The sequence below is a fragment of the Talpa occidentalis genome, unplaced genomic scaffold (genome assembly GCF_014898055.3).
Source record: "Talpa occidentalis isolate TD23 unplaced genomic scaffold, MPIMG_talOcc4v2.1 talOcc4.9, whole genome shotgun sequence".
Classification (NCBI taxonomy): domain Eukaryota; kingdom Metazoa; phylum Chordata; class Mammalia; order Eulipotyphla; family Talpidae; genus Talpa; species Talpa occidentalis.
Window position 1 is genome coordinate 112,010,339 of NW_023605305.1, and position 25,278 is coordinate 112,035,616.

Below are 25,278 nucleotides of genomic sequence, written 5' to 3' on the forward strand. Positions count from 1 at the left end.
ACTTCTGATTTTTTAAGGAGTCTCCCTACTATTTACCACAATTCAAGAGTATAAAATATTTTTATTTTAAAAAGAGATACACTGTATACTTTGTATATCTATGCACACTTAGCAGGATTGCACTCAGAAAGCTATGCGTTGATACACAGTCTTTTCTGGATGATACAAAGAACAGTCAAGGGCATTTTTGATTCTGGGCACTTCTTTGGCTTACCCACTCCTTTTTTTCAAAAGATTTATTCATTTATACATACAAGAACTGAGGTACAGGCCAGAGGTGTGGGGGGTGAGAGGATTCACCAGAGAGGAGTCGGGAACAGAACAGGCGGATCTACTGAAACACACTGCTGAGGCGAGCAGCGGGCGAGGCAGGAGAGGTCTGCTGCACCATGTGGGTTGCTCCCTGGCGTGGGATCGAACACATGCTGTAGTGGCTGGCGGTTGCTTAATAGCGCTGTCTTTAACCCCTGCACAACCAGGGAGGCTCCTGGCTTACCCACTTTCTCAGAACTGAGTTTCCACATGAATTCAGTCCCTATGCTGTCCTTGCCAGAGGTAGCATCTGTCTCTAATATTGAAAGGACAGATGCAGTGACTCTCTAAACACCTGCCTTGCTTTTGTTTCCTAGAGAGAGATTTTCAAGTGCGCATTAAGGCCGAGAGCACCTTTACTGAAGGCAAATCCTTAGAACTGCTTTGCCTGGTAGAGGGCAGTAGCTGGAACCCACAGCTTCAGGGCATTTGGTTCTTCAATAGTGATGAAATTGCCCGCATCGATGCCAGTGGAGTTCAGCGCTTGAACAAAGACTACAACAAGAGAGCAAGCCAAGGACTACTCCAGGTTTCAAAGTTAGGCCCCACGAATTTCTCACTCAACATCTTCTCTGCGGGTCCGGAGGATGAAGGTACCTACAGATGTGAAGTGTCAGAGATGGAGAGAACTCAGGTGGGTTCCTGGCAAGTGCTCCAGCAAAAGAAGTCACAGGACCATCGAGTGCACCTGAGGAAACCAACAGGTATGTGACATGGAGACCAGAAGCAATTGGGTGGCTTTAGGATGCCCTTCTTTGTTAGCACAGGTGCCTTCTTGGACAGTGGAGGCCTACAGAAGAGTTGGGTGTCAATCAGCACCCTGGAGGTGAAGAGAAGCAAACCCAGAACTAACTGAACACCTGAATCTTTCTTGAGCCATTAAATGGGTTGTGACAATGAACATAGCACTTTACTTCTCTAAATCTCATCTTCCTCAACTGTCAAATAATGACATAAAATTAGATTGATCTCAACAAATGTATTACTGTCTTAGAGTATCTATTTGCTGTTGGGCTTAATTTTTTTTTAAGATTTTTTTTTTTTTTTTTTGGCATAGAAGAACTGGGGTATAGACCAGAGGTACAGGAGGTAAGAGGATTCACCCGAGACAGAATGGGGAGCAAACCAGCAGCTCTACTGAAATACACTGCTGAGGGGAGCAGCAGGCAAGACAGGAGAGATCTGCTGCGCCATATGCGGGTCAGCTCCCTGGCCGGGGATGGGACTCAGACCATAGAAGTGATAGTGCTGAGACTTAATCCCTAGGCACCAGGGAGGCCCAGTCCTAATTTCTATACATTGGGTTTTTCTTCAAGCAGAGAATGCCATCCTTTGTTGTGTGTATGACGTGAACACATTAAGAGGCAGGAGCTACACTTTGCCCCTTCTCTGGGGAATAAACACCCACATGAGTACTCCCACACCTCTAACATCTTTCAATTGCTTTTTGTCAATCCTCTATCGTCTTAACCTGCTATCGGAATGAAACTCATTCTTAGTTCTTCATCAAAGTATGAGTCAGAGGAAGAAATGACAAGGTAAATGACAGTGGGCACCCCATTTCCTGCAGCCTGCTATGGTGTGGTGAGATGTCTGCGCAAACCAGCCTGAGGTTTCGTAGGTGTCAAAGGAGGAAGGCCTTCCAGCTCTTGCTTGGTTTATGCAAGCCAGTGGGTTCCTGCACGCATGTTTGAATAATCCCTGCTTTTGTGTGCAGAGAAAACAAACAAATCTGCAACTAATATCAGGATCCTCTGGGCTAGGTGTTAAATTCAAAACACAGAAAGATTAATTTCCCAAAAGCAAACACAAAATAAACAAAAACTACAGCTATTCGGTTGCACTTGTTCATCTGAGGCCTCCCCAAAGGGTGATACATTTCACTTTCTTGTTCTTCTCCACTGTCGCATTTGCTAAGAATGAAGATGATCAAGCTTTGGCCTATGTGGCAAGCCAGGAAGTGTGTTGTGTTAGTTTTCACACTAAACATTTGCTCTAACTTTCTAGGATTCAGGAAAAACTATGTAGGCGGGTTTACATATTTACATAGAGCTAAATCTCTGCTCCACGCATCTCAATCTCCCTGGCATCTATCCGCATCCTTGCTTAAGTCCATATGTGGGCACCTGTACTAAAAAGACCTAAAAGTGTGCTTTCTGGCATGCAGTTCATGAGCCTATCAATCGGGTGGGCTTCCACAATTAAAAGTAGTTCTTCATGTGGGCTGGAGACCCCGCTGGGCCTAAGATGTAGAAACATAAAACACTTTTAGTAAATTTAAGGATCCTGCTGGGTCTTTGGTTTTGAAACCAATGCTTGAAGGATGAACAGGGGCCTATCATTCCATGGCTATTTTAAACAGAAGAGGTACTCACTGTCACCGTGAAGGCGTAACTTCCACACGCTTAGTAAGTTTATCATTTCTTATTTATTTATTTATACAAGAGCTGGGCTACAGGCCAGATGCGCGGGAGGGTGAGAGGATTCACCAGAGACAGAGTGGGGAACAGAACAGGCAGACTGACAAAATACACTGCTGAGGGGAGCAGCGGGCAAGACAGGAGAGGTCTGCTCGCCATGTGGGATTCTTGCCGGCCGGCAGGGAACAAACCCGCACTGAAGAGGCTGCGGACAGCTTCACAGCACTGCGCTCAACCCACTGCGCCACCAGGGAGGCCCAAGTTTATCATTTCTTATCAAGAGGAAATAACCACAATGATGTAAAAAGTAAATTTACAAAAAGGAAAAAAAAAGAGGCAGTAACCACCACAAATGAACTCTGGGGGAAAGAAGCTGATGTTTGTGGAAACTAATCATAATGATTATATTGGAGTGGTGAGATTATGAGTAATAATTTCCCCTCTGATTTCTGAACTTCAGTTATGAGCTTATTTTGAATGTAAAAAACATATGTATAATCATGCCTCAACTGCCCCAAATTTGGAAGCAGTCCTGTATGTGTGTGTGTGTGTATCTTTTTATCTATTTGTGGACATTAATGTTCATTATACCTTTGTACCTTACATACCTGTACAAATAGAACAGTAGAAGACTAAGCTCCTTCCTCAGCAGGGAAGAACAATTTGCAAGCTCATTTAGATCCTATTTGGATTTCCTGTTCTGTTTTGTTTTTCTCTTTTGGCTCTGCCTTCCCTCTGCTTTCACTAAGTGCCTGTCAATAGCTCCCCTTTGCCGGACACTTACCCTTACCAGCCATGTTAAACCTTTTGTATTTTATCCTTTCAACAATGCTTTAATGGGGATGCTGTCATTATCCTCATATTTACAAGAAAGAAAATTGAAGCTCAGAGAGGTCATCTGTGTCCCCTAGTTAATTCTGCTTCCAGGGCCCTTGACTTTAAGTATGATGCTGGGTTGTGCAGAATATACATACTCCTGAGATATCTTTGCATTTCCTGCAAAGCATTACCTGCAAAGTCCTCACACAGGGGATGTTTGTTGAATGAATGTCTGCATTGCTATACATCTTGAATTTCCCATCTGGGAACCAGACTTACATTTATAGTTTTACATTGTAGTTCAGACATAAAAAGGCTCTTCCTTCAACCAACAACATACATATATATATTTATATTTATATATATTTATACATATTTATTTATATGTATCCATATGTGTGTATATACCAATGTATTTCCTCCCGAGTAATTATTTTTAATAGTACTGTTGTACCATAAAGAGATCTAATTAACAATGCTCCTTCCTGGTTCAAAATGCATACTAATTAGGGGAAAATAAGTAGAGAGAAGAAGGTCATTTTGAACTGTGAAAGTCTGAATTGCAGAAAACTAAAAATTTAAATAAATATAGCTTCATTGCTTCCAGGCTCATACACCCACCTAATTAATCTAGCAAAATATTACCAGATGTTTTCCCAACTAGATGTTCTTAAGAAAGGGCCAATTTAACAAATTGCTAAAAATAAGGATAAATTATAAATTAAGTGTAAATAGGTTCTCCTGCTATTCTTTCTGCTGTCTTATTTTCACTATTTAAGTGTTCAGCAAATCATTTTTCGGGGGATGGTGCAGGAGTAAACAGCCAGATCTGATTTGTCAAACACTAGTCAAGTCCTAATTATGAGCTTTCACGGTATTTTAGAAAAGGTCTTATTTACTGGAAATACTCTCTTCTACAATCTGCAGCTAGAAGTGTGGTGGTGTCTACTAAGAACAAGCGGCAAGCAGTGTGGGAAGGAGAGCCACTTGCCCTTCTCTGCCAGGTGGAGGGACCTGAGAGTGTCCTGTCTGTGAGCTGGCTGCATGCCCCACAGGGCCAGGCACATTCAGACTTAGTGGCCCACATGGGACAGGATGGCACCGTGAAGCTGGGACCCAACAACCGTGCCAACACGAGGCTGGAGAAAAGGGACTGGGCCACCTTCCAGCTGGACATCAGCTCCACCACTGTCTCAGATGGTGGCCTGTACGAGTGCAGGGTGTCTGAGAGAACCTGGACACAGGCCCAAGATCTGGGCTGGTCTGGGATGATGTCAGTCACTGTCAACTCTCTGGGTAAGTATCAAAGCCCCTTTCCTACACTTGCACCTTCCTTTGCTGTGGAATAGAGTGGGATATCATCGTGTGTCCTCCTGAATAGCCAGGACACAGGGCACATAGTCTCTGGCTTTCAAGTCTGTCAGTTAATCTGTAAAGTTTACTCATCTTTATAAAGCTTCAGAGATGTAAGTTGTTCAAGGTTAAAATCAAAGTCCTATGAGTCAGAGTCGACTTACAGAAGAGAGAGGCTGAGTGTAGCTGGGCCTTGTACTTGGGCTTTGACAGCTGCAGCCCGGAACTGCAAGCCTTGTCTAGTGTGTACAGAAGAGCCATGGTGCGCTCAGAGTGGGGTATGGAAGGAGGCCTCACTGGGGCTGGGGAGCGCCCCACCCACTCAATCGCAGCTGTCTAAACAGCTGACTGAGAAACATCGGTTATTGTCGCTGCTGAGAGCAGTCTTAGAAGAGGGTCAGCTTTGGAAAATTGAGGTCAGAATTCAATAGACTACTGTGAATCAACTTTACCCCCAAATATAAGCTCCCCTCAATGGATGGAGCCATAGCTCAGTGTGAAGAGGGGGGTGACTGGGGAAATTTACAAGTACTGTCCTTTGATTTGGTAAACATATCAAAAGTTCTGTTTTGCATTTCTGCCTGCAGGCTCAAGTTTGCAAGTTAACCTGATTAGCCGTCAACCACAAGTGCAGCTAGCCAATACCTTTGACCTGTCCTGTTTGGTGAAGGCCGACTACTCTGACCTCCAGGTACTACTAACCATGACCTGGGAGTTCCGGCCAACTGGATCTCAAGTCTCTCACCAGTTTCTTCGAATCACCCACGATGGCATTATTGAATGGGGCGATTCCCTACCCCAGTTCCAAAGGAAGACAAAGGTTTCACAGTCTCCATTTCGTTCTCAACTCCTGATCCATTATGCCACCGAGAAAGAGGCAGGACTGTATCAGTGCAAGGTCCAAGTTTATGACAAAAATTCCCTGCACACAAAGGGCCCAGAGAGGGCCTCTGCCACCTCCCACCCCTTGAAAATAGCCGTCACATTGCCAGGTAAGCTTGAAATTAACCCCTGCCTTTTATTTCTTTTAAATATTCCTCCTGTTTTGGGTGAGTTATAGAGTGAAAGCCTAAAATACCTCTTCCTATGCCTATACTACACAAGCATGACATATAAGTGACATCCAGGCTGACATGACAGGAGGATGCTCTATGGCGGCTGCTCAGTCATTGAAATAGTTCCCTGCTGTTGCTCCCTGTCTCCCGCTTCTTCCCAAAGTCCCCACCACCCAGCAGCCATAGGGCCCCAGGCGCACAGCAGACGCCCCTAAGACCAGCCCCAGGGCTCACTCTGATAGTGAACACACAAACAAAACATAATTAGGGCACATTTTCTACCACTGATTTATGAAATGCTACAGAAAAGATGTCTGTGCTTAAGCCCTGAAGCACCATCATGTGGAGGAGAGTGGGGGTTCCTATAACATGGTCCTCAACTCGCTCTCCCCCGCCCACCCCCACCTCCAGGCAAGAATAGAACTGGAATGGTGGAAGGAAGCCACGGAGAGATGATATCCGACTTAATACCACAGAGAATTCTCCGGTGGCAGAGCCGCCCGAGGTGGAACAGGCTGCTTAGTCAGAGAGTGAGCAGTTCCAAGGCTGAATGAGTGACGGGCACTGCCGGGGAGGGCGTTGACATCCGGGGGTGTGGGCGGCATTGGCCTCCTTGACCTAATGACCTCTCCACCGTAAAATTCCATTGTCTAGCAAAGAAAGAGAAGTAACTTTCTGTTCTTTTCATTTAGAGAGCAAACTCAAAGTAAACTCAAGCAGTCAAGTTCAGGAGCTCTTCATCAACTCCAACACCGTCATAGAATGCGGCATCTTGTCCCAGTCCACTGGAAACCTTCATTTAGCCATTACTTGGTACTTTTCTCCTGTTTCCACTAATGCAACCTGGCTGAGGCTCCTGGAAATGGACCAGACCAATGTTGTCAAAGATGAGGATGAATTTCACAATCCGCGGAGAAAACAAAAATTCCACACCAAGAAAGTTTCCCAAGACCTGTTTCAGCTACACATTCTGAGCGTGGAAGATGGCGACCAGGGCAAATACCGCTGTGCCGTGGGGGAGTGGCTCTTATCTACAGATGGCACTTGGCATAAGCTTGGAGAAAAAATGTCAGGCCTAACAGAATTGAGACTCAGGCCCACAGGTAAACCCCGTGAATGTGTTCTCACGAGTCTTTCTGTGGGATTTCCCTATGCTCTTGGGCAGCCGTTCCACAGAGTGATTACGGGAAGGTACAGATGTGAGCTAGAGTCCCGGGGGATGGTGTCCACCTACTCCATGGCTGCAGGGCCTGAAGGCTCCCCAGAAGAGGCGGGGTCACTTCAGGTGAAGCAATGGAGGTTTTGCAGAGCTCGGTGGGAACAAGATCCCTCAGACTGGCTTGCTCACCAGCCCGGCCGCCTGGCCTGTGCAGGGCACCATCTCCCCGCCTCTGTAATAACACGCTGTGTCATTCCGGCGGGACTCTGCTGTAATTTGGCAGGGAAAGAGTAATACGAAGCATATTTCTCCCACTGTGAACAGAAACTGTACAACTCTATAGGGATGTGTGGAGAAATTGCTTTCCAACATTTGACTGCCTAAACATAAGGCAAATAAGAGTAGTTAACTGTTGGAATGGCTTACTGAGGGAATCTCTCTTCCTCAGGAGATGTGTAAAAAGGCAATAGAAGTCCCATCCATTTGCTTTGGTCTGAGCGAGCTGCGGGCTGAATGTGGGCAGGGTTGATTAGATCCCTTAGCATTCGTTTGGTCACCGCCAGTGTTGATTAAAATTAAATGAATGTCACAGTGAAGGTCTGGGAACTGGCTGAGACCCAAACGCGCAATGCGAAGAACTAAATCGAGTTTGGCGCTTAAAATCCTATTTTCAATGGAACATCAAAAAAGATTATAATGATCATCACTATGGGTTGGGCAATTAGGAAAACAAAGGTTTAAGTCGCAGCTCTTGCCTGAAGGAGCTCACAGTTTGCTGGGGGCAGCAGAGACTGAACAGCAGCTTGGTGCTGGTGGCCTGTCTCTGAGTTCCTCGCCCTGCTAAAGGTGGGTGCTCCTAAGGGTAGATCCTAGCCCCCTTTTCCTGGTGTTCTGGGTGCCCTTCAGGACTTGTTAAACACTGCCTTGCTTTCAGCTGCCACCTTCAAGATAATAATGCTAAGCTCCAAGCTGTTCTACCATTTCTGCTTGGACACCCGGGAGACCCTCAGACTCAGCATGTCCCGACTCATTCCTCATCTCTGCTGTCCCACAAGCCTTGTGCTCCCGCCTTCCCCATCTGTGGGACTGGCATCTTTCTCTCCCAGCCGTGCAAGCCAAGAAATGTGTTGTCTAATCTTCTAGTGTATCAAGAGATGCCTAGAATCTTTCAATTCCAGAACATCTCTGCACTTGAGAATGTTCCCAATTTAACTCAAATTCTTTCCAAATAAATAATGAGGATGACAGACAAAACATCAGGGGCTGAGTGTGGATAGTTGGTGGGCGGGGGGTGGGGGTACATGGTTGAACACCCTAGCTTGGGGGTGAGTTAAGGAAGAAGCCTCAGGGGAAGTTCTAGAAGGACTGATCAGAACTGCAAGAGGGAAATTTCTCTAAACTCAAAAAAGGAGAGGATTTCAAGAAGAAAATGGACTTTAATGACAAAACCACAGAAAGGGTGAAAAAGACTGACGGGTCTTTGGAAATAAGAAATGGGCCCTTCCTGCAAACTGATATTATTATACTTCTCCATGAGGGGACAGGAGAGTAAAGGTGGTACAAAGAGTCCAGAATCAGACAAAGTTGTTCTTTTAAATACAGGTGAATAAATGTGTTGTAGTAGCGCTCAACACTTACACACTGTGTTTTCTTAGTTTCTGCTCTGGTCTTGGTTCCATGTCCTCACCTGCTGGTTAGCAGGGAATATTTTTAAAAAGATCAAGTTGAAATCTGTTTAAAACCTGGTCTAATCCAAGCGTTTAAATAGTCCCTTTGGGTGGGATGCTAACACTTGTATAAAAACATTGAGTCTCTCATAGTCTCCTCTTTCTCTGTGACGCCACCTGAATGGAGCGAACAAAAAGAGGGTAATCTGCTGAAGGGAGAGTAGCAGTGGCAGCTACACCCTCAGGGGAGAGCTAGAAGTTCCCAAGGGTCCCTCCGGGGGAAGTTGACCAGAGAGAAGTGAAAACCTCAGGCAGAGGGCCTGCGGTGGCTGGTGGTTTTCAGTGCAGGGTCCTATAGTCAGAAGCAGGCTGGAGAAGGGATGTACTTGGGGTGATTCATAGCAGAGAATGTGCTAGCAAATATGGAAGATGCACAGGGGTCTAACAAGAGTAATATGGGTGAAGGAGCTGATGTCTAAAGAATATTCTCAAGAAGAGCTAGATTTTTTGCAGGAGGGCTTTCAATCTAAAACAGAGAAGGAGAGGAAAGGGCGCTGGCACAAGGGGGTATAAAGAGCTGCCCCTGAAAGGCACAGGTTAGAAGAGACACCTGCAGAGTCCCAGGGAGGCAGCCATGGGAGCAGAGCTGCTGCTGCTGCTTTGCAAGGGGAGAAGGTGGGTGACGAGAAATACCTGCATAGTCACAGGCGGGCAGGGGAGCTGCTGCCAGGTTTCCAATCTGAAAGTCCAGGTTCGTCTCTTACTCACGCCCTGTTGGTTTTCAGGAAATAATGTACGTGTTTCCAAGGAGCACTGGACAGAGAATGTCACCGAGCACAGTGAGGTGACCCTGCGCTGCAGCCTGGAGAGTTCTGGCAGCTCAGCCTCCCTGTTCTCTGTGACGTGGTTCTGGGGCCCAGACCCTTCTGGAAGTAAAACGCTGGCGCACCTGCAGCATGACGGCCTGCTGGAGTACAGCGGGGAGGAGCTGCGGAGCCGCCTGCACTGCTACCGCGCCTCTGCCCGCGACTTCGTGCTGACGCTGCACCGGGTGGAGGCAGCGGATGCCGGCTGGTACTGGTGCCGTGTGACAGAGTGGCGGCTGCATGGAGACCCCAGCAAGTGGGTCAGCCAAGCGTCAGATGAGTCGCTGCGCATGGTGCTCACCGTGCTGCCTTCAGGTATGGCGGGCTCCAGCTTCATGGGCTCAGGTCAGGAGAACCTTGCATCCTCCCTCTGCTTTCCCTGCCAGCTCTGATTTGCCCCTTTTCAGGCTGAAGACAACTTGCAGGCTCCCTGAAGACAGTGGCTGCCAGTCTCCCTCCTAGTAACATCTGCCATAGCAACATAGAACATGACAGGGTCTTGTTTTAGCATAGTCGTTGAAATGTCAGGAGCATCTGACCTGTGCCTGCCTTCCACTCGCAAATAACAGAGTCAAACCTGTACCCCTTCAAAGAGCCAAGGGGTACCTTCAAGCAGCTACATGGCAGCTTTACATTTTGATTCAGATGAACCCAAATCAGCTACCTCTAAATGCTTCCTGAGGTCATAACACAATGAAACAAAAACCTTTCATGGTAAATACGAGCCGGGCTTCTTATCTCTGTGCTCTGAACAAGCTCCCAGGGCTGACCTTGGCAGTCATTTGGGGTACCGCTCCTCATTGCCCCCAAAAGCCACCAGCCAGGAAGCGCATGCATAGGATGTGCTGACGGGCCCCAGCCAGGAGGACCAAGGCCAGAAGCAGCCCTTCTCCATGTGGGGGGGCCCTATGCGGCGAGTGTGGGTGTCACTGGGGATGTGTAATGGGGCGAGGGCTGCTGGACTGTCCTTCCAGCCTAGGACAGTGCCAGCCCCATCCCAGGCGCTTATCAAGATTTTACACATGAAAGCAAGAATTTCTCCAGCCAGAGCAGTGCTTCCCTGGGGATCCCTGAGCTGGTTGATGCTGGGGTAGCTGCTTTCTGGTGGGATTTAAGGAGAAGGCTAGAGCGATCTAAGTGAAGCTGACAGTGGGCAGGAGCTGATGGAGAGGCAGAGGTGTGTTGGTGCCCACATCCGGGATGCTGGATAGAACGTTACCAGAAGCTGACATTCCCAAAACACCGCCAGCTTTGGTGACACCCAAGGACAGATGGGGCAGAAGATGTGGCTTATTCCTAGAAGTGGGGAGTGGTGCCCCCCGGCCCCAGGAAGGTGTCTGTGGACATCACAGGGATCTGGGCTGTTTCCTGGGGTGCCTCCTTCTCCCGCCTCCTCTCCCCTCCTCCCTCATCCATTCTTCAGCAGAACTTTCCTCCCACGTCTCCGCACAGGCTGTCTCTTCCTATCAGCTTTTCTTCCATTCCAGCAGCTGTGGGAGCAGCCCTGCGCCCCTGAGCACACTCTGTGCCCTGGGATTCGTGGTTACACTGGAATCCGTGGTTTGGTCCAAACAGCAGGGTTTGTTGTTTATTTGTTTTTTTCCTTCAGTAGGATAAATAGAAAATTACGGTAAAATTCTGTGACCTTAGAAACTCACCTTCTCTAGGACAATGGGAATCTTCACAGGTAAATATGTTACTAGTCTTTGTGGAATGCTTGTAAAACAGGTGTCTGCATTTAAAAAAGAAATCTGGAAAGAAAATGTTAAAAAAAATGAGTTGTCTTTGTGTCTTTGACAATCGAAGAAGCCTGGATGCCTGGGCGTGGCAAACTGAGGGCTTTCATTCTTGGTACAGGGAGTTCCCACGTCAATTCTCATAATCCAGCATGCGGCTCCGTCTACCTGACTGCCCCTTCTGCTAGCTGGGGAGGTGGTGCGGGCTGAGGAGAATGCTCAGGGTTTGGGAGCTACAGTCCTAGGCCTAAATCACCAGCTCTGCCAGTCCCCTGCCAGCTGAAGTCCCGCCCGGAGACTTTACCCTGTGACTTCGGCCTCCTCACAAAACGACAATCAGTACAAAGGCACGTGAAGCAGTGAGCATGGTCCCTGGTGTGTTGGGAGTGCTCAGGAAATGCTAAGTCCTTTCTCCCTGTGCCTGCAAACATGCCACAGACACATACATGCCACACACATGCCACACACATACTACACATCACACACACCACACTACACACACAGCACACCACACACATACACCACACAGCACACCATACACATACACTACACACCACACATACACCACACATATACACCACACACACAACACACCCCACACCACACTCATATACCACACACACCACACACATATACCATACACATATACCACACACATACCATACACACACCACATACCACACACGTGCATATCCACCCATGTAACAAATATTTTAATTTGTGCAGTAAACACCTATGTGAGGTTCCGAGGACACGAAAGTGTATGTGACAGAGTCTATTCACCCAGAGCTGAGTTGGGTGGAAGGGCAGAGCTACAAGATAGGGCTTGTCAAGAGTAGCTCCAGGGTGCCACAAGGGGAGCAGAGGCAGACTGGGGAGAAGGTCTGCAAGGTTCCCCAGCATGTGGGGTCTATGAGAAGGAAGAAACATATCTTAGGAGGGGCTAAGTCCTTTCCCTCTGTGCCTGCAAACATGCCACAGACACACACATGCACACAACACACACACACATACACACACACACATACCACACACACACCACACCGCACACACAGCACACCACACACACAGCACACCACACACCACACACATACCACACACATACACCACACACACAACACACACCCCACAGGTCTGAAGCTGAGGAAGGCAAACTTTATCATGAAAGTAACTAGCTCCACAGGAAGAGACAGCATCAGATTTACATTTTAAAAGTGGGGCCTCGGAGCAAAGCTAGATGGATTGGATGGGACACGGAGCAGGGAGGGTAATTTGAAATTGATTGTGGGAGCCCAGGTAAGACACGATGAAGGCCTGAATCGGGCAGTGCCCGTGAGGCCTCACAGAGAGCAGTCAGTATTGGGTGCTGTGATGTGAAGGACTCAGAGAATAATTAGACATATGTGGAGGGTGAAAGAGCAGACGGGAAGATTCAAGAACAATATCAGGTTTCTGGTACAGGCAAGCAGTGAGGACATCACCCACTGAGGCAATACAGGAGGAGGGCCTGAAGGGGAAGATCAGTTCAATTTTACAAAAGTCAGGTTGGAACTGACTTGGGAGTACGTGTGAGTTGTCCAGGGAGACTTATTGACTAGACACTGGAAGTTCCAAGTGAGACAGTTGCCGGAGTCGTCAATTAGAAGTCATCAACTTTTAGCCACTAGTGAGGCCCAAAGTCAGACCCCTGAGACATGCCCTGCTTCCTGATCGGGGTGCAGAAGAGGAGCATATGAAGGGGAATGGAAGGCATGGAAGAAAGAGGGAGGAGAGCCAGGGTTGGGGTATCAGAAGAATCATGGAGGGGGCGGGAGTTAGGAGCCCAGGAGGGAGGAAGACCCAGTGAACTGAACTCTTGCAAAAGGTCAATTAAGGTAAGAACAGGACCGTGTGTCCCTTGGATTTAACAAGACAGAGCAATTACAGAAAAGTAATGAGAGAAAGCAGACTGCAGTGAGAAAATGGACTCATCAAATAACGACTATCTTCTCACCAGTTTGATGGAAAGAGAAAGAAAGCACAATCACACGTGGCTCGAGGTGTCACTGAAGTTTTGCTTTCTTCTGTTTTGTCTGAAGTTGGTAGGGACTTGAGCACATTTAAATTCTACAGGGGAAAGAGTGGAGAGGAAGCAGATGATGAATAGAAGAAAGCAGACATGACTGACAGTACAACCTCTTACACGAGCATCCACCACCTCCAGGCTGGAACGCACCTGCGTGCATCTTTCCCTGATCAGCACTCACTGATCCTTCACCTCCCAACTTAACTGACACTTCCTCAGCGGCTCACCTTAGTCCCTTAATCGTCACACCTACTCTATCCATCCTCCCTGCCTGCCTGTCGGTGAGTAGGCAAATTCTGAGTGTCTCCTTCCCGGCACTGACACCCTGCCTGGCACAGAGCGTCACAGAGGATGCTCAAATACTTGCTGGATCACAGCTAATTGCGCTCCTGGTGAGACCAGCTCTCTGTAGCCAGAAAGTCCAAATCCAGGCCTCGCTTCTCAAATGGTTATCCAGCCTCTCCATTGACTGTTTTAGGTTGGGTGAGTGGAGCACCTGCCTTTCGCAGAGACAGAAGAGTTAAGAGGCATTTCCCTAGGTGGGAGGTAGGGGGTGGACCTTGCATTTTCTTCTCCATCCCACGTCTTTGCTTGTGAGCAACTCGAGGCACGATGCACCTTCTCTGTGATTAGTTAATAAGCCAGGCTCTTTGGCTTTCTGGCGATAGTGGCATTTGTAGTAGTGTCGTATTTATTAGTATATGCTAGGTTTTTTTTGGGGGGGGTTAAAGATCCATTTAGAAGGTGGATCTACAAAAGATATTTGTACCCCCAGCACAGAGAAGATTCTGGAGAGACTCTCTACACTTCCTATGAGTGCCTCCAACAAGCACATTCTACTCACAAATGCTTAATGAAAGCAGGAGCCAAGAAGGCAATCGGGTTGAGGCAGATTGCTGTCAGGGAGCCCCTATTCTGGGCTCACCTGCCTGTGTTCCTGTACCCTCTTTTCTTGGCATGAGCCTCTCCCACGTGGCTGCACGTGGCACGATCGGTCACTGACATATGGGTTGAGGTCAGGGAGGAGTTGCCCGTACCTCTCTTCTTCTGAAGTCAACTTTTCTGAGGTTCTGTCCAAAAGGCGAGCCCTGGTGACGTGTTTGGCTGTGGGTAGAATTGGATCCTAAATGCCATGTGATGAAGCGGCTCCATACATCTTCGGCTCTGTCGTGGCAGGCCCTGTCCTTTCAGCACTGGGCTCCTACTCAGATGGATTCGAAACGGCAAAGCTTAATAGTTTAGAATGTCACTAATTCTGATTCAGAGCTGGGCGAGAGGCAGATGGCAGGAACTGGGCATGGTGGGATCCAGAACAAGCGCAGTCCTCCCTGGAGAGCTGGGGTGGGAGCACCGTTGCGGACAGTCACTAGTTGTTGGCAAGTCAGCTCCGCCAAGAGCACGCTGTGCCGTCCTGGGCGGCAGCAAGCTCGGAACCGGTAGCCTCCGCCCATCAAGATCGTCAACAACCCCCCCCAACCCCGGGCTATCCCTTCATGCTGAGACTTGGTCTCTGTGGCAGAAAAGTCAAATGCCATGTTTCTTTCCATCTTCTATGTTCTGTGCTAGCCCCATCTCCCGCATCACGTAACCCCATTCCAGCAAGGGTGATACACGGTGCCAGTGTCTCTAATTCTCTCTTTCTCATCTCTGGGAAAGGAAACCAGAGTTTCCTCAGCAGCCACTTGACTCTTGGTTGAATGTCACCCAGTTCTGGGGACAGAGGGGTCAGAGAGAAAGAGAGCGAGAGCAAGAGGGAGAGAGAGTTGTCTTTCTCAGGAACATTCTAGCTAAAATGATTTCTTTGCTAAGCCAACAGTCTCGTAGGCGCCATGCTCTACTGTGCACTGGCTCACCACAACCTGAGAAATGGCCATCCCCAGATGACTGAGGACACTAATGATTAGAGAAGATAACTCCCTTGCCCCGTGGCAGTAATGGCAAGGTGAAGAGGCAGGATTCGAACTCGGCTCTCTGAGCTGTAGGCGCTCAGCCACTCCTCTCAGCAGCGGCCAGGCAAGGGGCCAGGGCTCTGTTCTCCCGCAGCACTGGGGTCCTGTTCCTCCTCCCCGGCCACATGCCTGCAATGCTCTCTGCGTGGGGCCTGGGCGTTTACTGTGGTCATGCTACAGCAGAGTCTGGAGAGAGGGGTGGGTGGGATGTGGACAGCAGTGAAGAGAACTGAAATCGAGTTTTGTCATGGCCCACCCTTTCCAAAACACACACCAAATTTCAGCTGGTGACTGTAAATGAGGCCAGAGAAAATCCAGGTGACCAGCAGCTCCTGGTCAGCCCCGTTCAGAGCTGCCGAGCTGATGTTCAGAGACGCGCTTTACTCCATGTCATGGACAGCAGCACCCCTGCGACTCTCCATGCTCTGTGTGCAGGATTTGCACCCGCATTTCCTCCAGCCTCCTTTGCTGAGCCCGCAGACAAGGTGCTGCACAAAATAAAAAGCTTCATAAGACACAGGCCTCGTCCTCCAGGAACTCACGATGGAGGAGGTGAAAAATGTGGAGATTCCTCCTTGGCTCTATCAAAGAGACGTACTTCAAGGTGCAGAAATCATCCACGATGTGGAAAATGGAGTTCTAGCAGTACACGGTTAGCAGATGTGACCTCTCAACCTGTTTCATCTCTAAGAGTCTATAATCCCATGAATCCTCTAGCTTAACCTTTGAAGAAGAAATTGCTTCTATCGCTAAATTTTCCAATAACAGTACAGCTACTATTAGCATCCGCTTTTTCAGAATAACCCTCCCATATCCTGACATAGAGAAATGCCACTGGAAGGCTCCCTCTGGGCGTCTCTTTCGGCAGGTGTCTGTCACAGCTTGCGTCTGTAACCTGCTCCTCTGACCCGGGGCGTGGAGAATCCCTCCTGGCTCCTGTGCTGTTTGCAGTCTGCGGTCTCAGCTTCCCGGGCTGTGGGGCCAGGCCCACGTCGGGCTGCTTGTGCGTGCTTCCCACCCCATGTGCTTCCCCATGGACTGCGGCTGCAGGGGCGGACGTACCGTCAGCCTGTCTTGATGGAGACTCTCCTGCCTTGGTGGAGATGCCTTGATGAGAATCTTCTGCTTGATGGAGAATCTCCTGCCTTGGTGAAGAATCTCCTGCCATGGTGGAGAATCTCCTGCCATGGTGGAGAATCTCCTGTCTGGTGGAGAATCTCCTGCCTTGGTGGAGAATCTCCTGCTTTGATAAGAGTCTCTTGCCTTGATGAGCGTCTCCTGCCCATGCAGTTGTGGTTGATCCAGTTTCACTCAGATCAGCAAGAGTCTCCCAGCCCCCGTGCTAGGCACTGTGGGAAAGGGAAACCTCAGGACACCTGCAGACAGATTCCAGTAACTGTGATGAAAAAAAGCAAATGCTTAAAAGGAAAAGGGAAGTGTCCAGAGCCGCATGAGGAGAAATTAGAAGCGCAAGGCAGGAGGGCCTTGGGGAGTCAGCAACTCCCTCTGGGCCAGGCCACAAGGACCCGGAGCCTCAGGGGAGCAGAGCCTGCAGCTGGAGGACAGCAGCGCAGCCGAGGAGCGGAGGACGGGAAGGTGCTCCTGGCTGCAGGTGCTCCTGTGATGAGGCCTGGGGGGCGCGTGAGCACAGCGCTCAAGGCGTCTTCTGTGGGGCCCCGCGTCTGTGTGCGCCCGCACACCCGTGTTTAAGAAGCAGCGGTGGGAATTACTCTGTTAAAAATTCAGGCCCAGCAACAGAGTTGAGAACGAGGGTTGAATTATAGATATCTTTTCTGAGGAAAGAAGATTAAAGGAGAGGCTTTCTTTTCGTGTTTTGTTTTTCTTTCTGGCTGTTAGTTTTAAGTAGGTCACTGGATCTGGTTGGAAACGGCCGGGGGGAGGGGAGGTGGGCCGGGAGGGGGTGTGGAGTGGCAGGAGCACAGTTCTGGAGTTTTCCTTTGCTCCTGACATAGGCTACCAGGAGCCAACGACTATTTGGCCCTGTTATTTTCACATATATTTGCCTGGAACAATCACATCGCAGGAGAGTGTCATGGAGCAATGCAAATAGCCTGGGGCCGATGGCTCTATTTTTCTTTTTCGTTGCAGAATCCACGATTCCTTCCAGGATCTGCTCCTCGGAACCTTTGCTCTACTTCCTGCTCATCTTCCCCTTCATTATATTCATCCTTCTGCTCATTTCCCTCCTCTCCTTGTACCGGATGGCCAGAAAGCTGTCAACACTGAACATCAATGCCCGGAAGGAGAAGGCTCTGTGGGTGGACATGAAGAGGACGGCAGACAAGGCCCCGAGCATGGGGGAAGAGGACTCAGACGACTGAGTCCCTGGGGGTGCCTGCAGCCCGAGGGCAAGCGTCTGGACTTTGGACTTGGACTGACCTAGGTCGCTCCTTCTCTGTGCCTGAGGTCAAGCTCCCTGGGAACCAGAGGGGACATTTACGGAACAGCCAGAGGGAGCATATACTGAGCCCCTACATGATGCCAATTCTGTTAAGAGTTTGTGTGTGAACCTCCTCTGTGCCTTGCACGCCCCAGGAGCTAGGAGGCATCATTACCCCGCTTGCCACACCCCTCCAGAGGCTGAGGTTCTCGATTGCAAGGAGAGAAGCCCCTCCCTCACACAGCCTCTTGGGGAGTAACTGAGATTCTAAGGCAAGTCCAGCAAGAGGTGTCCCCCGCCTGCCTCCTCTGCTGCCTTGCTGGGGCGCGGGCACTCTGGTGCGAGGTGGCCTTTGTCCGCAGATGAGAGGCTCCTGGTGGGCCTGATGTCAGCCAGGCAGAGGGACTTGGGCATATGACCTTCACCGATGTCACCTCTGAGTGGAACTGCCTTCCCGAAAGCCTGTCTTCTTCCTGTGCCCCATCAGAAAGGCCACTCCAGAGCAAGCGCTGCAGAGTAGGTGCTTGGTCAACACTGGTTGAAAAACGCAAAAACATTTTATAGCCCGCCGCTCTCTCTTTCTCTCTCTCTTCCTCTCTCTTCTCTTTAAGTCATTGCTAAAGAAAACCTTTTTCTTTTAATTTCAGGCTACAGTGTTCTTGCCAGCACCCCCGGGCCATGTGTCTGCCTTTCTTTCCACCCCAGAGCTCCATGTGGCTCCTGCTTCTCAGCCGGTGCCTTATTCCCCTGAACCTGACAAACACTGGGTGTCGGAGAGGGTGCTGCGTGATTATCTGAGAAGCAGGGGCTAGGAGTTCAGGGGGAGTAGAGGCCACATCTGGTTCCACAGGACCCCCTATTCTCAGCCAGGACTAAAGCCAAGGGGCTGGGACTGGGGGTGTCAGCACTTCAAGCGTCCATCACTTGTTCCTCAGGAGATAACAGCTGCCCCCACTGGGCATGAGGTCCCTCATGTTTGTTTCAAAAGCTGTTCAGAGCCTGCCATAGCCAGAAATGGAAATCAATCAGCGCCACCTAACAGACTCACGGAAACGCATCTATTTATCGTCTACGAGTGGCCGACAGTGTTGCTTTAACAGTGAGTAATTTGCATTTCCAAGGAGAGCAATTTATTTTTAATTATTTTATCAGACGCACAGTCCTCTCCAAACATAATTAGCTCCCCTGCAAGAGGATCATTGGTGGCTCGGATCTCCCACTGTAGACCTGTTGCCTCCTTAAATCCTCTCCCTTTATGGCCTAACTTGAAGTACTCCAAGTGTTGCCTTTAACATGTCAACCCATTTGCTTCTCGCTCAGCTAAAGGAGCATATTTTTTAGTAAACGAAAGTCAAGACTGCTTAGAAAATATGATCCCCTCCATCATTATAGAAGCCTGTGTTTGGATGATTCTGGAAGGAATGCCTGTTTTCTTTTCAGCCATTTCCAAATAAATAAATAAGACATGGTTTTTTATTTAATATTAATATTCAGTGTGGGAGGTTTCCTTGAAGTGTAATTTAGTAGATTCTGGGGCTGCCCCTGCCTGGGGTGCTCCCAACCCCAACCCCACACCAACTTTGAGCTCGTGGCTCAAGTACCCGCACAGAAATCTCACGCAGCAGGCCGTCGAGTGCCCAGCCACTTCCATCAGAGCCAAGCACAGAACTATTCCTCCCCGTGGAGATGGGGGTCCAGTGTGGGCCAGGCCCAACCGGGCACAGTCCCGCACTAGGGACAGTTTGTCCTGGATCTTCAGCTTCCATCAGCAGGACCTAGAACCCAGTGGACTTTCTAGGCATCCTCACCAGACTCTGGCCCACAGTGAGTTCCGGACCTCTGGACACTCAAGCCATCTTGTGTTCCTTTTGGAAGTTCTAGAGTAAAATGTATTTTCATCCAATTCAGCAAACTTTTTATATGAGCCCCTTTCTCCAATTACGTCCTTGTTCATTTTGTTTTTTAAAAGTTTGCTTTCACTCATTGCTTTCAACTTGATGTCATGAGCTGCCTTTGCTTTCAACTTCTTGTTTGTAAATCCTCCTTGGTAACAGCACAAACCTCTATCTCAAGAGCTGGCCAACTGCTGTCCATCGGCCAAATGCAGTCAGCCACCTGTCTTTTAAAGTACAATTTGTTGGAATGGAGCCACTTGCATCTGTCTACATATTATCTGTGGCTGATGTCACAATGAAATGGCAATGTTGAGTCATAGCCACAAGGGCAACTTGACAGGCAAAGTCTAGAATGTTTGCTACCTAACCCTTTATAGAAAAAAGCTGCCATTTCCTGCTCTCTTTTAGTGGTTAATGTTCTATCTGCCACATCATGTATGGTGTTCCTGGGAAATTTCATTTGACCCTTTAAAACTGTATTTATATATCTGATTAATAAATACTCTTAGGATCACAGGAGTGGTATCTAGTCCAAGCAATTCTGGAGTTTGGATCCTCTCAGTCACACTCCCACTAGAGGTGAGAAACGCCCTGAGTCCCTGCTTTGCAGGATGAGATGACACAGATGTATAAACACAAGTAAAGCTCTTTATTTTTCGTCTATTGAGACACACGCAGCAACAACTGATTTATGGCCAGTGGTGAATGCGCTGGTAGAAATTCATGTGCCATAAAAATTTCTTAAATTGCATAGGAGTTGTTCATCATCTCAGAGTTTCATGGCATCCTCATGCAGAAGGGATTGTTATTCCTGTCCTGCACGCAAGAAATTAAAGCATAGAGAGACTGGGATTTATCCAGGATCATCCAGTCCTATGCAGAAGAGTAAGAGCTCAAACTTGGTTTGCTGACAGCAAGTCTGGAGTCTTTCCACAATAAACACTGTGCTCAAATCCATTGCTATGGGGGAAATCTGGCAATAATAATATCCACCTCACATGGTTGTTACGGCGACCAAATCAGATACTTATATGGTCTTGCCATCTATAAAGTGTTCATCACGGATTTCTGGGGATTAACCAGGATTCTGGGAATTCATATGAGCTCACAAATGGTTCTATTCCCAAGTGGTTTCTAGCTGCTTCACTCAGTTCTAGGGGGTCCCACTGCAGCTGGGATGCTGGGGAGCATGAGATGCCAAGCTGGGTGGTGTTCAGTGGTAAATAAGCAAGAAAAAGTTCCTGATTCTCATTCTGCTCTTGCTTTACACTCTGGATTGCAAACGAATCAAAGATTGCTTGTACCCCATGTCTTTTTTTTTGTTTCACTTCTTCCGCTGTCTTATAGGTTCATTTGTGAAAACAGTCCTATGTATATATATATATATATATATATATATATATATATATATGATTATATATATTGATGATATGTAATGGTTATATGTGTTATATACATATAATCTCCTTTCTCCTCAGGGTCTAGACCCCAGTCAGTCTGGGATGAGCCTGGGAGACAGACTTCATGCTCCGCTTCCTGTTTCCCACCCTCGACTCCCAGGAACCACTGAGTTAGCCTCTTCATCACAGACCTCTTTTCCTTCCTGCAGGTGGGTCATGCAAATTGTGCTTCTGGGAGAGTCCTCCCTCATCAGGAAGGTCCGGAGGAGTTTGCATTCCCTGTAGGCTTATCTGGGATGTCAGCTATCCTGGTTATAATGTCCACCCCTCATGTAGTAAAGTACTTTGGAAATTGAGACAACCTCACAAAGGACATATTTGAACTGGGCTTGAAGAGTCAGGAAATATTTGACAGGCTCATTTGGGGTGAGTAGTAGTCTGGGGGCAGAGGTAATCCCATGAATAGTATAAAAGAGCTTGATTTGACTTAAATATCAGATTTATGGAGGGGAGCAATGGGAGATAATAGGGAAAGGTAGTTAAAGTGAAATTCTGGAATGAGGAGGGACTGGGGAATAGATCTGGAGCATGCATAAGAATTTGGACCTTATTAGGCAGACAATGGTGAGCTGTTGAATGAAGGCGCAGCTGCTGTGTTTTAGGAGAATTAAAAAGTAGCAGCATAGAGAATGGATGGGGTTTGGGTGAGCACTTGCTTATTTACCAAGGCAAAGCAGGGCAGCCAACCTCAAGAAACCCTTCTCTACTTGTCTGATTTGGGTAAGAGATGATACCAATTTTGGGACAGTTTTTAGGAATAATAAAATTATCAGAAAGTTTCAAGTAACCTATCAAATGCATAGAGGTAGCTAGTATATACTTCTTAAATACAAATTCAGTAAGTGTAGTATAAGAGCTATTCATATCAGTTTACTATCTCAACTGGCTTTCTGTTTACTTTCTCTTTTTTGTTACTTGCTTCTCTGTTTAATTTGCTTATTGGAAATTTGAAGTTTCTACCATGTTGTCTCTGAATCCAAGATTCCTGCTAAAGCAGCTCTGACTGCCAAGAAGAGCTGTTTTGACTGGAAGCATAATTATCACATTAAGCCATTTGCTGAGATAGAAGACCACATTGGATAAGAACAGTTATTAATAAGTTCATGTGTTGTAAATAATCAGTTCATGAAAACCCAAACTTATTATGTCTTCAGGGTTACAATAGAGAGGGTGCTTCAGTTTTAAAGTGTCTGTTCAATAATAGAATCATTGGGTGGACTCATCTTACCCTTGTCCATTTCTGGTGCCCACATCAAATTACTCACTCATTCTAGTTGTGTTCCTGGCTTTGTACCTTCCATTTTGGAAAAGTTTTTCTTTTTAGGATTCCACCCATCCCCCATTGAATTGTTTTTCATGCTTGCCTATTGCTGAGGGTGTCCACTTAAGCTGCTTACTAGGGGCAACAATGCTGTTTGATCTTTTTCTTCTCTTTATTTTTATTTATGTATACTTATAAGAACTGAGGTGTGGGGGGATTGATAGTGGGGAGCAGAACAGGCAGATCATACTGAAATACACTGCTGAGGAGAGCAGCGGATGAGACAGGAGAGGTCTGCTGCTCCATATGGGTCAACTCCCTGGCAGGGGATTGAACTCATGCCACGGTGGCTGGTGATAGTTTGATAGCACCAAGATTTAATCTCTGTGCCACCAGGGAGGTCCCCAATGCTGTTTGATCCTCAATTAGCATTTTCTGGATTGTGCTCAGGTGGAGAGTGATGATGCAAGTCCAAATCTCAGAGAAACCTCTCCCCTTCTTGGTTCCTGTAATATTTATAATATATAAACCTAAATATATATAAAAACATAGTAAAATAACTATATATAATACATACTATAATAATAATTGATAGTCCCAGGACAGTAGAACAGAGACACACCAGGATAATAACAATAAATATTCTTTGATAACATGCATATGTATATGCTGTATATATATGCTGTATATCCCTAACAAGAACATGTATGTAATAGTTCTTTGGATACATTAATACCACAGACCAGGAGTCATAAGTCTAGATGTCTTAGGGTCCAGGCAGGTAAATTTAAAAAAAAAAATAAACTATTCTGGGAAAGCCCTTAGGGAGTGATGAAAAATTGGAGCAATTGGAACTTGTGTTATCTATTTAAAGGCACTCAAATTCAGTATATAAGCTATTGTTCAAAGTAATTTAAACATGTTGGGTGTAGAGTTCTATTCTTTGTAATCTTGTATTACATTCTAAAACCACCAACCAATGTTAAAACTTTTCCATCAAAATAGCATCTCCAGGTTTTGCATCTAACTCAAGGTAAGGAATGACTTTGCCTAAGTTTTCTTTCAGAATCTCCGGATTTTGCCATTGAAAATTTTAATTTTTGTTTAACATGTGTGGCAAAGGTTCCAATTCATTTTTGTCTCTATGCAATTGTCCAATTGCTTCAGCACCATTTATTAAAAAGACCATCCTTCCCCACTTCAGCAGCACCTCTAACATAAATTAGATGAATGTGAGTTTTCATGCACCGTATGAGCACTCTGCACATGTTCTCAAAAGATTTCTATAATAATATTGATTCACAATCAGTCATGACTTAACCACAATTTATTATTGACCATGATTTTTTACAGGAGTGCAGGGTTGGCTTAACATTTGTAATTCAATCTATGTAATTCACTAAGAGAAGAAAGAAGAAAAATACTTGATCAACACAATAAATACAGAAAAGCATTTTTTAAATATTTAACACTTACTCATGATAATATTTCTCAGTTAACTAGCAATAGAGGGAAACTTTCCAAATTTGATAAAGAATATAGTACGCATTGGTGAAATAGTGAATATTTCTCCCCTGAAGTTAGGACTAAGATGAAAATGACAATCATCTCTACATCTACTGACCATTATAGAAAAGATTCCAGCATATGCAATAAGACACAAAAAAGAAATGAAGGTAAAAAGATTGAAACAGAAGTTAAATGGCCTTTACTTGAAGATGATATGACTATATTTGTAGAAAATTCTAAAGTATTTATAAACAAGATTTCTAGAACAAGATCAATACAAAAATGAACTCTTTATATATTCAAATAACAAAAAAAACTAATTTGAAAATTACTGTTTATAGCATGAAAAATCAAATGCCTTGGAATAATTTTTTTAAGATTTATTTATTTATTTATACAAGAACCGGGGTACAGGCCAGATGCGCGGGAGGGTGAGAGGATTCACCAGAGACAAAGCGGGGAACAGAACAGGCAGACTGACAAAATTCACTGCTGAGGGGAGCAGTGGGCAAGACAGGAGAGGTCTGCCGCGCCATGCAGGACCCTCACTGGCTGGCCAGGATCAAACTGGCGCTGCAGAGGCTGTGGACAGCTTCACAGCGCTGTGCTCAACCACCTGCACCACCAGGGGAAGCCCTGCCATGGAATAAATTTAACAAAAAATGTGCAAGAATTCTACACTGAAAATTATGAGACATTGCTGAGATAAATTAACAATGAACTATCTAAATGGAAAGAGATTTCATTTTTATGGATTAAAAATCTCAGTACTATTAAAATAACAAGTTTTTCTAAATTGATCTATAGAGCTGATATGGTGGTGATCAAAAGAATAGAGAGAGAGTGGCAATTTAGCTCCCCAGGAGAATTTGGCATTTCATGGAGACATTCTTTGATTTGTAACCTGAAGTAAGGAGTTGCTGCTGGCATCAGTGGGGAGAGGCTAGGATGCTGATACACATCCTACCATGTGCGTGATATCCCCCGCCCTCATAATACAGAATTATCTGGCCCAAAACCTCAATAGCCTTGAGGTTGAAAAACTCTGATTTAATGAAATCCTAATCCAAATCCCAGATAATACTAGAAATTAACAAACTCATTCTAATAAATGAAAGTACAGGGCCTCCCCGGTGGCACAAGGGGTTAAGTCTAAGCACTGTGAAGCTATCAGCAGCCACTGCAGCATGAGTTCGATCCCCGGCCAGGGAGCTGACCCACATGGCATAGCAGACCTCTCCTGTCTCATCCCCTGCTCCTCTCAGCAGTGCATTTCAGTCAGTCTGCCTGTTCTGTTCCCACTCTGTCACTGCTGAATCCTCTCACCTCCCATATCTCTGGCCTCCACCCC

The 25,278-nt window shown here is 46.8% G+C and overlaps 1 protein-coding gene and 1 long non-coding RNA gene across 2 annotated transcripts in view; one reads left to right on the forward strand and one right to left on the reverse strand.

Annotated features, from left to right (window-relative positions):
* The window catches only part of CD101 (CD101 molecule), a 31,587-nt gene extending 11,430 nt beyond the window's left edge, over window positions 1–20,157 (forward strand). Inside the window, exons 4-9 of the mRNA XM_037499826.2 lie at window positions 630–1,016; window positions 4,479–4,847; window positions 5,492–5,896; window positions 6,652–7,062; window positions 9,571–9,966; window positions 17,511–20,157. Of these exons, the coding sequence (XP_037355723.1) occupies window positions 630–1,016; window positions 4,479–4,847; window positions 5,492–5,896; window positions 6,652–7,062; window positions 9,571–9,966; window positions 17,511–17,743 (2,201 nt within the window). The 3' untranslated portion in view covers window positions 17,744–20,157. The remainder of the gene's footprint in view (window positions 1–629; window positions 1,017–4,478; window positions 4,848–5,491; window positions 5,897–6,651; window positions 7,063–9,570; window positions 9,967–17,510) is intronic.
* On the reverse strand, window positions 6,768–19,963 carry LOC129145141 (uncharacterized). Its single transcript, XR_008550265.1, has 5 exons — window positions 19,611–19,963; window positions 13,381–13,493; window positions 11,310–11,402; window positions 9,953–10,119; window positions 6,768–6,815 (listed from the first exon to the last, which is right to left on the reverse strand). It is a non-coding gene; the product is annotated as an uncharacterized LOC129145141 (long non-coding RNA).
* Window positions 20,158–25,278: the final 5,121 nt, after the last annotated feature.